This window comes from Danaus plexippus (genome assembly GCF_018135715.1).
Source record: "Danaus plexippus chromosome 3 unlocalized genomic scaffold, MEX_DaPlex mxdp_25, whole genome shotgun sequence".
Taxonomy (NCBI): Eukaryota; Metazoa; Arthropoda; class Insecta; order Lepidoptera; family Nymphalidae; genus Danaus; species Danaus plexippus.
In genome coordinates, this window is record NW_026869844.1 from 526,439 (window position 1) to 541,754 (window position 15,316).

At 32.2% G+C, this 15,316-nt stretch overlaps 2 protein-coding genes across 2 annotated transcripts; both read left to right on the forward strand.

Annotated features, from left to right (window-relative positions):
• Window positions 1-2,920: 2,920 nt before the first annotated feature.
• Window positions 2,921-7,468, forward strand: LOC116768491 (esterase FE4-like). The gene is given in 4 exon segments (XM_061526791.1): window positions 2,921-3,111; window positions 5,724-6,024; window positions 6,027-6,990; window positions 7,142-7,468. Coding segments are annotated over 4 exon segments (1,650 nt in total). The 5' UTR covers window positions 2,921-2,925; the 3' UTR covers window positions 7,341-7,468.
• A 3,216-nt stretch (window positions 7,469-10,684) lies between these two features.
• On the forward strand, window positions 10,685-15,222 carry LOC133318721 (esterase FE4-like). Its single transcript, XM_061526795.1, has 4 exons — window positions 10,685-10,796; window positions 10,952-11,144; window positions 12,190-13,469; window positions 13,757-15,222. The coding sequence occupies exons 2-4, from the start codon at window positions 10,953-10,955 to the stop codon at window positions 13,953-13,955; spliced, it is 1,671 nt and encodes a 556-aa protein (XP_061382779.1). The 5' UTR covers window positions 10,685-10,796; window position 10,952; the 3' UTR covers window positions 13,956-15,222.
• Window positions 15,223-15,316: the final 94 nt, after the last annotated feature.

Genomic DNA, 15,316 nt, shown 5'->3' on the forward strand with positions numbered 1-15,316 from the left:
ACAATTGCACAAAGTCTTGACCCTCCCTCAAAGACCGGGAAGCACCGCTGTCGTAGAATGCCACGCAGTTAAAGTTGCCCACGCTTATATTCATTGGAGTCAACATTCCGCTATGTTCCCTCAATAAGTCGACCTTGTTTGAATCTTCACTAACCTTTTCCGAAAAATGTAGATTCTACATGCCCAATTTTGCCACGGTAATTTGCACGTGGTTTTGGATCCTTCCGATCTGTCGAAGCTAGAACTTGAACTAAACAATGGTTGAGAATCACTCACAATATCGGTTATTTTGTTACAGTTCGTCTGAATATGCCCAGCTTTTCCACACCTCAAACAAACCACAGACTCTTCACGATTTGTTCTTAATCTGGGACGCTTAGTTGGTGGTTCACTTAATCTAAATTCTCGAGGTCTTATAGTAGATGCAACTGAGATTAATTCAGGAACGGTTGTATATTTACTTGACAAAAGACGAAGCCGCAAGTATTCATTATCTACACAGCCAATTACTGCTTCAACAGCATCCTTCTCCTTATCGTTGTTTATTACACGTTTCCAGATTTGCCACGCCTTTGTTATGGGTTTAACTGGATGCGCTGTGTCCAACCTGAAATCCTTAGTTTTAATATGTCATTAGAGTATCTCGCTTCAGGTTCAAATGTTTGTATTAAAGCTTCTCGCGTGTCTTTTCACACTGATGACTTGACAAGCCATGTATTCCCAATGGTTTTAGCTCAGCCTTCTAACAATCCAGCTATTTTGGTACAAATTTCAGAGTCGCTTATATTCCAGTGATTTTTTGCTTGGTCAACATGGAGCACCAGTCCCTTATAGGCACGTTCTCGTCTGGGTTAAACGATGCGATATAGATGTCACTTAACCTTGACCTTTGTGTTGTTGAAATCAAATTGAAAAGTAAACCTGCAAGGAAATCGTCATTTACTTGCATACTGGCCTGTTGTCGTTTAGATAATGTTTCCAGAAAGCTGGCCAGTGCCAGAAGGGTATCCGAGTTCTTTGGCACATTTCCTCCTTTTGCGTGAGACGATGGACCTGCTGGATCCATCCCACTTCTGATGTCGGCTCGCGATTGAAGTATGGGCGAGCTAGGTGGTTTTGAAGTCTCACGGTTGTGAGAATTATCCTCCATTTTATTGTACTTATTAAAATAAGAAGATGATTCAGGCGGATCCCTTGACCACAATTATGAGTTGTGAACAGGACGGCTGCCGAACCACCACTGCTGCTCATCGACGATTAGCCCTGCTTATATAGGAGCCGTCGCCTTCCTTCACAACTCACCTGATTCACTGATTGGTGGATGAAGTCCGAGTCGTTTTACTTATAAATAAAATTAAAATTATTATTTACAATCAAAAGTAATTTAACGAAACCAACAAATCAATTGAGTAATAATTAATATTATTTTAATTATTACATATTCATCATTGACGCCGACATATATGTATATATAATTAAAATAATAATATATCGCTAAGACTATTTCGAACAGTCCCAAAATAAACTATAAGTTACATAAAAGAACCACTGATTTAACTAAAAAAAATTTTTTTCTTCATAAAAAATATATATTTAACAATCAAAAATATATTTAACAATAAACAATTATAAAAAAAAATATATTTAACAATTATTTATATAAAAAAATTCTTTCGGAAAAGTGTATATTTGGTATAGTCTTATCAAAATTGTCATACAAAAAAAATAATATTGTGCGTGTAGTCCCACCGCGCGGAAGAAGTGAGACTTCGTGATGTTGGGAAGAAAACAGGAAGAGAAAATGATTTTTAAGAACTTTTTTGTGTTTCTTTCAGACGAACTTTATTAACATTATTTACAAGTCACAACTGATTGGACGCATGCGTTCGAGCGCCACGCATTCCCTCTCGCTCTGTCTTTTTGCCACCCCTCTGCCCGGGAGCGTTAAACGGTTTACGCAACCTTTTTGGAAATCGCATATAAGTTTCACTTCGACAGTATAATATAGAATTTAGTTATATTATAACAATAATTTTCTATTACCGATAATTGTATCGAAGGCATGATAATAATATCTAAGTGGAATCCTTTTTGTTTAAATAACTTTTAATATTTTTTTTCTTCTAAGCAGTTTACATGACTTGATTAAAAAAGTTATTAATCACATAAAACTGCAACAATTTTCTGTAACTTTAACTAACATTTTCATTATTTTTATGTTTTGTAACATCTCATATAATTTGATACTGATTACAAGGTCAGTACAACTATGTAGGCAGTACTTGGAGAAAAAATATTTTGTTATGCCTTCGTCATTGAGTAGCACGAAGTCTCCGGGCCAATTGATAGAAGGATGAATAATACTCTCCTATTATTAGGGTTAATAGAAGTCATATCTATGATAGTAATAATTTAAGCAATGAAAGTTATAGGTTAGATAAGTTTTAACTTAAAGATTGCAGTTGTTTAACATTATTTAAAACTATGACTTCTTATTGGGAAGTTTTTTCATTGAATTTCCATCTTTTGCTTTCTCATAGATATTTCGCTTAGTTATTTATTTTTTTGTTTGTAACAAGTTATGATTGTAAAACGTTTAGACGTCATAAAATTAATTTTACAGAGTTTATTTCTGGAAGGAATGAAAAAAATACTATTTTTATGTTTTTCAATTTGTGGAGAAAAGCTAAAAAAAGGAATGTTTTAACCGGATATAAGAAAGATAGACATGGAAAATAATATACATACACATATTTAAATCGTTTATGAACTTATTTAATAATATTGGATCTAAAATCATTTTGCTTTAAACGGTTTAGATGTTCTACAATTTAAGTGACGAAATTGGTCTGATAAATTGGATAAAGATGGAGTACAGGTTTGATACCCTGAGGTTAGTGTATCGTCACCACATATACAATGCGGATGTGTACTATTTTTCTAGCCGCCTTGATTGCTTCAGTTTCGTCTGAAAATATTAAGGATCGTGAATCACTATTAGTCCAAATTAGCTCTGGCCTCGTTAGAGGGGATAAGGATATCCACGAGGATGTCTTCGTGTTCAATGGAATACCGTACGCTACAGCACCGACTGGTACAGAAAGATTTAAGGTAAAAGATCAATTAACTTTTATTTATCTATTTTTCTTGTTTCCTTCTTGTACAACAAGTAAGTAGAATCCTACACACAACAGTGAGTGATTCGCAAACTACACTTAAATGACTTTAAAACAATTGTCGTAATAGTAACCTTGATATTCATTGCATTCCAAAACATCAATGGCAAAATATTTTTGTCAAGCTTTAATAGGTAAAGTCTATATTTAATAATCCATTACATAAGGTTAAATCTGCTGTCCCGAGGGCTGAATGTGACAAGTTAAAAAGAATGCTATCAATACATAATCCAATAAGTCTAATAGGAGCCTTTAAGCGGTACCCGAATTATTTTTTGACACCGCTAAAAACCATGCGTCCCAAAGCCTCACACTAAACCAACAGAATGTCTCCTAATCATGAGATTACCAATGGACAAGAAACATTTGGCTTGTTCGAGTGACACTTTTAATAGTTATTAGAAAAATAAATAACTCAAACATCACTGTTTAGTTACAGCTCACTAACATTTCTGACAAATGCCTAAGAAATATATCTATTATTGACAAGCCAAAGGAATAAAAGCGGATATAGCTGAACGTTTCCTAAAAGTGCTGGATGGGATAAAGTACCGTCCCTATGTCTATTAGAGCGTGCAACTATTGTTACCCTAGTATAATTATATTTAACACTGTAAAAATGAGAAATGGGAAGAGCGTGAATTATACCAATTACGAAAGACAAACATCTAGTTTGATTGAAAATTATAGACCAATCTCTATATATTCTGGTGTGTCAAAGTTTTTGAGAGTAAAGTTTACCAAAACGGTATTTAAGAAACTGGGAAATATATCAGCTATCAGCAACACGGTTTTTGTATCTTTTAGTTCTACTGCAACTAATTTGTTCGCTTTTGTCACTGAATTAATTAACAAAGTTGATAGGAAAACTCAGGTGGACGCTACATACACGAACTTGAATTTTGTCCAAGGCTTTCGAAAAATCACATGTTACTTATGAAGAAAGTTGGTGGATTTGGAAGAATTGAGACGGTTAAAGTGATGCTCGTCCTATCTTAATAATAGTTCTTGCAATGTAATATTCGGTGGCTATTATTCTAAAACATTCATTGCTTATTCCAGGGTACAGAAAGGATGAAACTTGGGGTCAGCTTTATTAATTCGTTTGTGATGTAATTTTTATATTCAAACACTCGAGGGTTTATTTAGTAGCGGATAAAATTAATATTACTAAAACACTAAAGACTTTGAGTTTAAACTGATACAGGATGATTTACGTCGGTTAGCTAATTGGTGTGTGGTCAAAAAAATGTTTCTTAATCCCAAAAATATTTCCTGATCAGGTTTACTACAAAACAGTATCACATCAAGAGTTATTGAGACTGAAACTGACTGCAGTTTGTGTGATCCGTATGAGGTCGTTGTGCTGGATTAGTATTTTAAGACTCACTGATGATTATACCAACACAATAATTATAGCTATAAAGTTATTTAGTTTTGTATTGAGAAAATTCAGAGAGTTTACACACTGCTCGATCTGGTTTACAGTTTCTTTGGTAGAAGTAACTTAGAGTAACTTAGAATACTGTACCCAAATCAAAAATTCATGCCGATAGAATTTAAAGAATACAAAAGCGTTTTTTCGAGGGAATTTCAGACACTCCGGTACACAGACGCAAGAGAATAAAAAAGTTAAACTATATCATTAGAGTCACGACAACCAATCTTATTCCTTCCTTATTCCTTCACAAAACGTTGAAAAACATACAAAGTTATTCATAATTATTCCTGGCATTTAATTAAAAAACCCAGAAAAAAACATTGATTTCATATTATGAATCAGCGTATTTCGTGTATTGTTATACAAATCTGACTTAGCCAAATCTTCCCAATCATTCAGACTATAAGTCACCAGTAATGATATATAATCTGTGACCATTTCTACATTTTAATTTAAATTATTGTGTTACTTTAAAATTCATATAATATACGAGCAGTTAGTACATTTATTGTAATAGAATTCACGTAAATAGATTTCACTATAAAATATACATATAATGCATATATTTGTTATATTAATAAATTTTTATCTTTTTAGTTATTAATTGTTTTTGCTTATAAATTATTTCATTCCATAATAGTTTTTATTTTATGTCGACTAGGTTTTTTTTTTGCATTTTGTGGTTACGTATACAAAGTAATACAATTATCATGTGTATTCAATCAATACGTATAATTTATTATTGTTGTTGTTTATGTATAAATGATGACACCCTCGGCTTTGTGAGGAGACCTGTACCTTGTACCTTAAGCCGAAAATACACCTACTCATAAATTTATGAGATAATATCAAGATAAACAATGACAAATTTAATGAACTCGGATAGTCAATAGAATTTTAAGGATTTCTCTATTTACTTAAAAAAAAATCCTTGATAACTTTATGTGTAATTAAAAAAGTCATAACTTATGTTTTAAAAAATATTATACTAAAATAACCAGGTGTTTTTATGTCATATATATTAAGAATTTATTCTTCTACATCTACTTAAAACTTATGCAAGTAATTTAATTGCGTATATTATCACTGTGTTGCTATAATTTCAGGGCCCGCTGCCCCCACCATCTTGGTTACATCAATTTGAAGCCGTAGATGACCGAACTATATGTCCGCAAATAACACTTTTAGACCTTCCTATGGAAGGCAAGATTATGAAGGAAGATTGTTTGATTGCAAACGTTTATGTTCCTACAACAGAGAATAAAAACCTTTCAGTCGTTGTCTACGTGCATGGTGGCGGATTTGTGACTGGTTCCGGAAATATGCTTCCACCGAAGAAATTAGTAAGAAGTCAAAACGTTATTGGCGTGACATTTAATTACAGATTAGGGGCACATGGATTCCTTTGCTTACGGAAGACGTGCCCGGTAATGCTGGTATGAAAGATCAAGTTGCACTTCTGCGATGGGTAAAAAAAAATATTGCGGGCTTCGGAGGTAATCCAAATGAGGTCACAATAGCTGGATACAGCGCTGGATCGGCGGCTGTTGATCTTTTGATGTTGTCGAAAATGGCTGAAGGCTTGTTCAATAAAGTAATCCCGGAAAGTGGTGCGAATATCTCTCCTTTCACTGTTCAAATTGATCCTATACAGAATGCAAAAAAGTACGCCAGGTTGGTAGACATTCATGATGTCGAAGATTTGTCAGAATTAGAAAATATTTTTAAAAAGATGCCATATCAGATATTACAATCAGGAAATGCTTTAAATAGTAAGGACTTTACATTCCCTAATGTTCCCTGTGTTGAGAAAGATAATGGACAAGAAATGTTTCTTAAAGAAGATCCAATGAATATTTTAAAGCGAGGTGATTTTCCAAAAGTGCCCATGTTACATGGATTTGCTAACATGGAGGGATTGATGTCTATTCATCGTTTTGATTTATGGAAAAAAGAAATGAACGAAAATTTTGCAGATTTTTTGCCTGCTGACTTAAATTTTGAAAGCAAAGAGAGTAAAGCTCTAGTAGCCGGCAAGCTTAAGGAATTTTATTTTGGTGATAAGTTAATCGACTATGATGCTGTTTTGCAATATGTTGATTTTATTTCCGATGGATTTTTTGTATGTCCAACATTGAGAGCTATAAACTATTTAACAAAAGCAGGAAATAATGAAATATACTTATACGAATATTCTTACACAGACGAATACACTCCTTTTGTACCAAACACTACGGTGCGTGGAGCAGATCATTGTGCTCAGAGTTTCGCTGTACTTGATGGCTTAGAAATTGAACCGTTTAGTTCTAACAAGGAATTAGCTAAAATGAAAAGTATTATGAGGGAACTTTGGGGAAATTTTATCAAGAACGGGTAAGTTATTGTTATATGTAAAATAACGTTTTTAGTAGTCATCGAATTCGTGAGAACATTATTTAAAATTCTTTATGATTATGGAATGTTAATGATATGGTTTAATGATATATATTAATCCTCAATAAATTTATTGTGATCTCCTTTGTAGAAAACCTACAGCTTCCGGAACTCCTGTATGGACTCCTGTAGGATCAAACGGGTCTCCATATATGACTCTTAAGTTGGATTCAGAACTAAGAAGTTCATTGTTGGCAAAAAGATGTGTTGTTTGGAATAAGATCTATGAGTCCCATTACAAATACCCCGGACCTCCAGCATCACCACTACAAAAGCATAATGAGTTATAACTCTGGATATAATTAACATTTTTTTCTTTTATATATTATCGGATTATAGTTTATGTTAATAAACTGAGTTACAGAAGTATTGTACCTATATTCATGTCAATAAACAGGGCTTGTGTTTTAGGACAAATCCTGTAAAACTTAATGATTATTAAAATTAAATTTTTTTGTTAAAACTAAAAGGAAAACTAAATATATAGAAACAAAATTATCCAAGGAAATATTCAGCAGTGTAGCAAATATTCATTTGTTTTATTCGGTAATCCATCAGCGTTTACCTGACGTTTCCTTAACAGCAACTGGGATCACGGGATTACGTAGACACAAAATAATAATAACGTGTAGTATTTGAGAAACTTATTTACATTTAAAAATCTTAATTTTTTTTACTTTCGATTGGTCTGCTGCTGTTGGGACATATTTATATAAAATGCATGTGGTAGGCAGCAGAAAAGGTATTGATGAAATGTTAGTGAAGTAATTTATTAACGATAACAAGTGTAAGGTTATCATTGCTTCCGATTTAAAATAAACTTAGCAGGATAAAGTCACGCTATCTATTGTGGAATATAAAATATTTGTTGACATATAAAAAAAAAAAAACCTGAATTAAAATCAATTTACTTACCTCAATATAAAAAGTATTTGAATTCGTTACTCAGAAATTATTAATTTGTTATCTTCTCATTTAATCTTCGGTGCGAAATAAAAGTGACAAGAGCCAAGCAATAATATTGTTACATGATTTGTATGTAAAAATATGATAAACAATTACACACAGTATAAAATGACTTAAAATAAAGTAATGATAAGTAGATAATCATTGATAATCATCAATTTATACGACCGTCACTTGTTAGAGAGATTGATAAAAGATAAACCTTTATGTGTTTCACTTATTAATTTCATCAGATTACTCATAACTGTGTAGTAAAATGATAGACGTGATGTATAAAACGATATAATTAAATCTATCGAAATATCTAACTACCGAAAGTCCGTAAGATCTTAGCCATCGCGTTTTTTGATAAGCAATAATTTTACAAATGAATCCTACGAACACAGTGTCAGTTGGTTTAGTTTGAATGGCAAGCTATTGGCAACAGAATCCTATGAAGCATGTGGTCAGCCGTTTAGTTTAACTAAATTAAGGAGAAGAAAAAAAAAACAATATATCGAAAAATAAAAGAAATTACAGTTTTTATAAATTTAAGGAAAATATATTAAAATATAGACTATAAATAAGAGTCCAGCAATGAGGCAACACCAAGTGGTACTTTTTATTAATAATCTTATAATATTAATATAGGCTTCATCGTGCGGTTTATAATGGTACACCCGGTATGTGACCACAAAGGCATATGTTTACTCAAGTGATATTTAAAAATTCAAACAATGCAAATCAGAATTTCTTTGCATTTCACAAGTATGCTAAGATAGTTAATTATTTTAATTTAGTTTTAAATTTTTATGCTTTCATTTTTTAATCCAGTTTAAATGAAACCAAAGAACCATTCCTAAATATTTCTTATTGTTACGGTTATTGCATGTAGTTAATATGTGGAGAAAGTTTAAGAACTTGAAACTTGAAATTTTTCATTATATAAAACTCCAGAGCAAACTTAATTCAACCATTCTCTTTGTCCACCAACCACTGGTAGACGGATAGCCAATGTGGTGACACCAGTGGCTTGCATCAGCTGGTCTTGGAGCAATCCTATGTGTATTTCTTCTAGAGTATTCGTTAATGAAATGAGGATTTTTTTATCATACCTATTTATCATTTAAAAAAATATTTTAATGGTTAACATATTATGATATTGGCGTTTCGTAAGGGAGTAAGCAAAGTTCAACTTTTTCAAAATATGTATAATATATTTATTCGGTTGCCATTGCTATTTATGCACTTTTGACACCACATAGGTAGATCATTGATCCCTTTATTAAAAAAACACTCTTGAAGGAGCTTTGGACTGCCCTATCGGATTCGAATTTTTCCCTTGCAATAAGTTATCACAATTTTGAAAAAAAGGACATCTGTTTAAGAAATTTTTTAAGAAATTTCCGAGGAGTATGGTGGTGTCTAAGAAATTCGAGTTGAAGCTCTTTTGATTTTGGTAACTGTATGTTGTGCAGCGTATGGTCTAGCGTTGTCCTGAAGCAGCAGTGGCTTACTGCGATTGATCAGCTTCGGTCGTTTAACAACTAGCTTTTCCGTCATGGTCTGCAATTGCTGACAATATACTTCTGTCTTAATCGTTTGGCCATATTTAAGAAAGCTGACGTGAACAACTCGGGAACTAGTCCACCTTTATAAGTCCCTTCTCTTTAGCTTATAAGTAACTTGTTTTTAATCAATTTTCGCTTAGGGCATGATTTGGCTGGTTAACCAGGGTTATATCTTAAAATGTGAGGGTGTTTTCAAAAGCACATATTCTTTTAACTTTCTTTATATTAGTCATACGAAATTATTAAAAATAATAATTTATAATACGAATCATGTGTAATCTCGGGATAATAAATATTCATAAGGGATTGAGAACATTTAAACAATTTCAACGAATCTGGTAAACAAATTACCAGAACTTAGAAACAAATATTTTAAAAATAATACACAAAGTAATCGACTTGAGTTAATATTCATTGGATTTGAGATGGACAATTTATTAATCAAGCAGGAAATAACTCATTTTAAAATTTGTAATCGCGCTCCTTAACTATGCAAAAACTGGTCAACTCTGTAGTTTGGCTGCGAAGAGTTTTAGATAAAATCTTACGTACTACGTTTTATTTATATAATTCTTTTGTTTATTTTATATTTCTTGACTAAATAATAAATACTGTGTTTGTTTTTTGATATCATGCTTGGTAATTGTAGTGAACACTGTCGGTATTCAAAAAAAGATCTGTTGTATGGCTTTTTTTCATAAATTTGTATGGTCGTAAAGTATTTTTAAAATTATTATTACGGCTTTAATGTTGTCTGGTGTCAATTTTATATTATACTCATGTAACCAGTCTCGCCAGTCTTAGGTATCGAGTTAATTTTTTTTTTGTTTTATTTCTTTATTTTATTTGTATAGTTGATAAGTTATAAACTGTACTTGTCAACCTTTAGTTTGACAAAAACTTAGTGTGAGGTGAGAAATTGAGGTTTTTTTAAATATATTTATTATAGTTTGTAAGTAAGTAAGTAATAACCTGTTGTAGATATAACATCTTGTTTGAAATATCTTTCAACATACCTCAAACAAAATGCTATAGTTATTATATAATATATTCGTAAATATTTTAGCGTGAGTACTATGTGATCATCAAAACTGATTCGTATTTGTTACCTATGAGGATAATTATGTAGATATTATTTTAAGAAAGTGTTGACATAATGTATAAGCAATGTATTGCATTAAAATAATACGACAGATCCTAAACAAATAAAATTACAGAGACATTAATAACGTAAGCCATTTTTATCAATAGCGTAATCTTACTGCTATCATTGAAGATTTGATTGGTTTTTTTTTTTTAGTGTCCGATTATGTATTTAAATAGTAGGCCAGTTTTGATATTGAGTGACTAGGGAATAGTGAGTAGTGTAATGTTATTACTTACAGAATGCGGTCGTGTATTGTGTTGTTATCAGTCTTGCTTGCCTCAGCCTTGTCTGAAGATGTTAAGGATCGTGAATCACTCTTGGTTCAAATAAACTCTGGACTGGTTCGAGGATACAAGGATCCAAAAAATGATATATTCGTTTTCAATGGAATACCCTACGCTACAGCTCCCACCGGTACAGAAAGATTTAAGGTAATGGACCAATGACTTGTGTTTACTTGATGATCTTACTATTTTTTAGTTTTCTTACAAAAAAATAGTAGTTAACCCTTTCATTTATGCATTCTTACTTATGAGCACAGCAATGGCTTGGAATAATTTGCCATTGTGTGTGTTTTGTTCTAATTACAATTTGGTTGTCTTCGAGGCTACAAGGAATAAGCTGTTATTGAGATCAGCGGTCTACACATCATAGATGTAAATAAGCACTGTATATCCTATCCAAAAAACAGATATATACATAAGTTACATTCTTCCTAGCACTGACACATCACTTAATACGAGCGTCTACAGACATTTATAATTTCAAAATTTATTAAATTTTAAAATTGCCATCTACCAAAAAAAATATTTACGATCATCCGCTTCTAGCACCATACCAACATGTCCGTAACTGTACTACTCGCTGTTTATTATCTATACAAATAAGGTACGATAATATTCATATGTGTCTCTAAATCTTAGCACCGCCATTGCTTATAGCAATCCGATTGGTTTAAGAAGTATGTTCTTCGCTCGTGAAGTATATTGAAGTTAGTTAAATATGATGTTATTAATTTGAATTTAAAGTCCTACACTTGTTTTTTCATTTTGTGTTATATATTACGAGAATATTCTTATCAAAATTTCACCCACTTCCATACTTGCCACACACACACACACAGCACGCTATCTCTGATTAGGGCAGATATTAATAAATAATGCGAATTCTTAGAGGCAAAATCATGTGAGAGTCGTACGGATACTAGAAATTGAAAATACAAAAGAATTTATTTATGGAGATTTTTTTTATAACACAATAAATAAAATCATTAGAATGTGATGAAATTTTGATTTTCCAATTATTTTGTTTACCCCTAAATAGTACCTAATTAAAGCACAATTTATATTTAATATATATTAATCATTGTTATACAGTATTTTATTCTAATATGTGTACGTATTTATGTGTATATATTACACTTGCATTCATAGATAATATATTCTACATCGTTATACATTATTATTATAATTTCAGGGCCCCCTACCTCCACCAGCTTGGTTGTCAATATTTGAAGCAGTAGATGACCGAACCATATGTCCTCAATTAAATATGACAGGATTTAGTCCGGACTCGAAGATTATGAAAGAAGATTGTTTGGTTGCTAATGTATACGTACCTAAGACCAAGAAAAAAAACCTTCCGGTTGTTGTTTACGTACACGGCGGTGCATTTTTATTAGGATTTGGAACTCTTCTTACACCAAAGGAATTAGTGAGCAGCCAAAACGTTCTAGCAGTAACATTTAATTATAGGTTAGGAGCACACGGGTTCCTATGCTTAGGCACCAAAGACGTACCCGGTAATGCTGGTATGAAAGATCAAGTTGCACTACTGCGATGGGTAAAAAAAAATATTGCGGGCTTTGGAGGTAACCCAAATTACGTCACATTAGCTGGATACAGTGCAGGATCTTCATCAGTAGATCTTTTAATGTTGTCGAAAATGGCTAAAGGTCTGTTTCATAAGGTTATTCCGGAGAGTGGTGCAAGTACTTCTCCTTTCAGTATGCAAGTTGATCCTATACAGAATGCAAAAGAATATGCCAAGCTCATAGACATAGAAAATGTTGACGATATATTAGAAATGGAGAAAAGTTTCAAGAAAGTGTCATATGAAGTTTTACAATCAGGAGACCTTTTATATAGAAAAGACTTTACATTTCTCCTTGCTCCTTGTGTAGAGAGAGATAGTGGACAGGAGATGTTTCTTACGGATGACCCTGTAAATATTTTAAAACGAAGTAATTTTCCGAAATTGCCCATGCTCTATGGATTTGCTCAAATGGAGGGATTGTTGCTGATGGAAAATTTTGATTTGTGGAAAAAAGAAATGAACGAAAATTTTGCCAACTTTTTACCAGCTAATTTAAAATTTAAAAGCGAAGAAGAGAAAGTCTTAATAGCTAATAAAATAAGAAAGTTTTATTTTGGTGATAGCGAAATAGATAATATTGCTATTTTAAAATTTGTTGATTATATGTCTGATGGGTATTTTACATGCCCCACAATAAGAGTTGTAAATCACTTAGTAAAAGCAGGACACAGTGAAATATACTTGTATGAATATTCTTACACTGACGAATACACTCCAGTTATACCCTATACTAATGTACGTGGAGCGCCTCATTGTGCTCAAAGTAACGCCGTACTTGACGGGTTCGATCCGTCCTTAACAAAACAATATTCTTTTACAGATGATTTTGTTAACATGAAAAGTGTTATGAGGGAGCTTTGGGGAAATTTTATTAAGAATGGGTACGTTTTTAATTAACAAAGTATTTATTAACATATAAATATAAATCTATGTATCATCAAGTAGTATTTTTGTAAAATGTAAATTGTTCTATACCTTAACTATTAAAACTACGCATTATTTTGGAGGGGCCAATTTAATTCTTTTCGATTTGTATGGTGGTTAGTTTATATTACTATAGAGAGCAAATCCCCCTACACATTAAAACAAATCTTTGGAGAACGCAACCCTAAATGTAAGTTTTCAATGAACCAAATGTCTAATGTTGTGATTTCGGTCATATTCGCAGAAAGCCTGCGGCTGCAGGGACTCCGACGTGGCCTGCTGCAGGTCTAAATGGATCTCCTCACATGGCTCTCAAGAAGGATCCTGAAATAAAAGGAGCATTGCTGGAAGAGAGATGTCGCTTCTGGAATGAAATTTATGATTCATATTATAAATTCTCTGAACCTCCTTCACGTTCAATTCGACGAAATACGGAACTATAGGTTTTTGTTAAACGATTACTACTATTTCAAACTTTTTTGGTTTCTTTTTTATTTAAAGCATTTTGTTTAGTATTTTAAACATTTAAAATACTAAAGCAATTGTTCTGGACATTTAAAATTAGCATTTTCCACGATAATTTTACAGTATTCTCTTTTTGCTAAAATGAAATATGTGCATAATTAAATTTAAAATATTACAATATTTTAATCGCCCTTTCCTTTAAGCTCCTTTTTATAGCGTGCACACAGTTATCTTTCGTCCTAATCAAATTATTCTAATATAACACAAAATCCATCAAATATTTTCATGGATTTTCTCTACCAATTCAATTTCTTCTACATTTCCTTCACTTTCTTTCTTTATCAAACTATCATCCATTGACATAATATGCTGATGTCTAGTTAGAGAAGTACCAAAAATTTCAATCGGAAAAATACGAATTTTGGTTGGCGATCCGGTAACTGTATGAAGGAGTAGATTGAATGAGATGATATGTATTTGTATCGATAAAAAATTTAGTTATATTAAAAATGATGTTACAGTAAAAATGAGAAGAAAATTTTATAAGCGGAGTCGTCTTCAAAATATAAAAGAGTTACCGAGAAATCAAAGTAAAATGTTAAAGAAAAACCAAGTATGTTTTGCTGTATCAGCACTAGTGACGGGTCCAACAATAAAATATAACTTGTGGCTGTAATCAATTATTGCATTTTTTATAAAAGCTCGTTGTTAGTCATAATTATTTTTATAAGTTAAACAAAATCAAAAACTATTTAAAAGGAGAATAGAACTTTTTTTAATTTTTGTATAAATACTACGCTTAGACGAATTACACTCCAGTTCATTGCGGACCGTTGAAGATCAATACCAAATCTTCAAGATATATATTTAGAAGAGTTGAAGTTTTACTTTGAATTACCATGGAACATACTGACACTAGTGAATACTTATCCCATTCTAAAAGGATCTACTCATCCGATTTGAAAAATTCGTACAGTGTTAGATTGTCCATTTATCAAGGAAGGCTATAGCTGTACTAAAATTACTACTTTGTGACCAGAGGTGAAAATCAAAAACCTATTTATGAGTGTGCCGCATGAACTGGTGACATTGCAACAAAATGATGTATTACGGGTTTGTAGGTCCCATCCAGACCTAGCAAAATGTCCACGACAGCGTTTCCCTAATAGTATAGTTTAGTCAGTGTACCCGCTTTTGTGTTCAAAAATTGTTAAATCGCCTGAATAAATGTGTATCATAATCTCATACCGATTCTAAATCCCGATCCCGATCCCAATCCCAAAACCACACGGGTGGAACCATATATGTATTGCATTAAAATAATACGACAGATCCTAAA

Bases quoted from the DNA above. Each gene is read 5' to 3' on its own strand.
- LOC133318721 (XM_061526795.1), top strand. From the start codon at position 10,953: ATGCGGTCGTGTATTGTGTTGTTATCAGTCTTGCTTGCCTCAGCCTTG. The intron at 11,145-12,189 runs GTAATGGACCAA...TTATAATTTCAG, and splicing joins CCGGTACAGAAAGATTTAAG to GGCCCCCTACCTCCACCAGC. The intron at 13,470-13,756 runs GTACGTTTTTAA...TCATATTCGCAG, and splicing joins GGAAATTTTATTAAGAATGG to AAAGCCTGCGGCTGCAGGGA.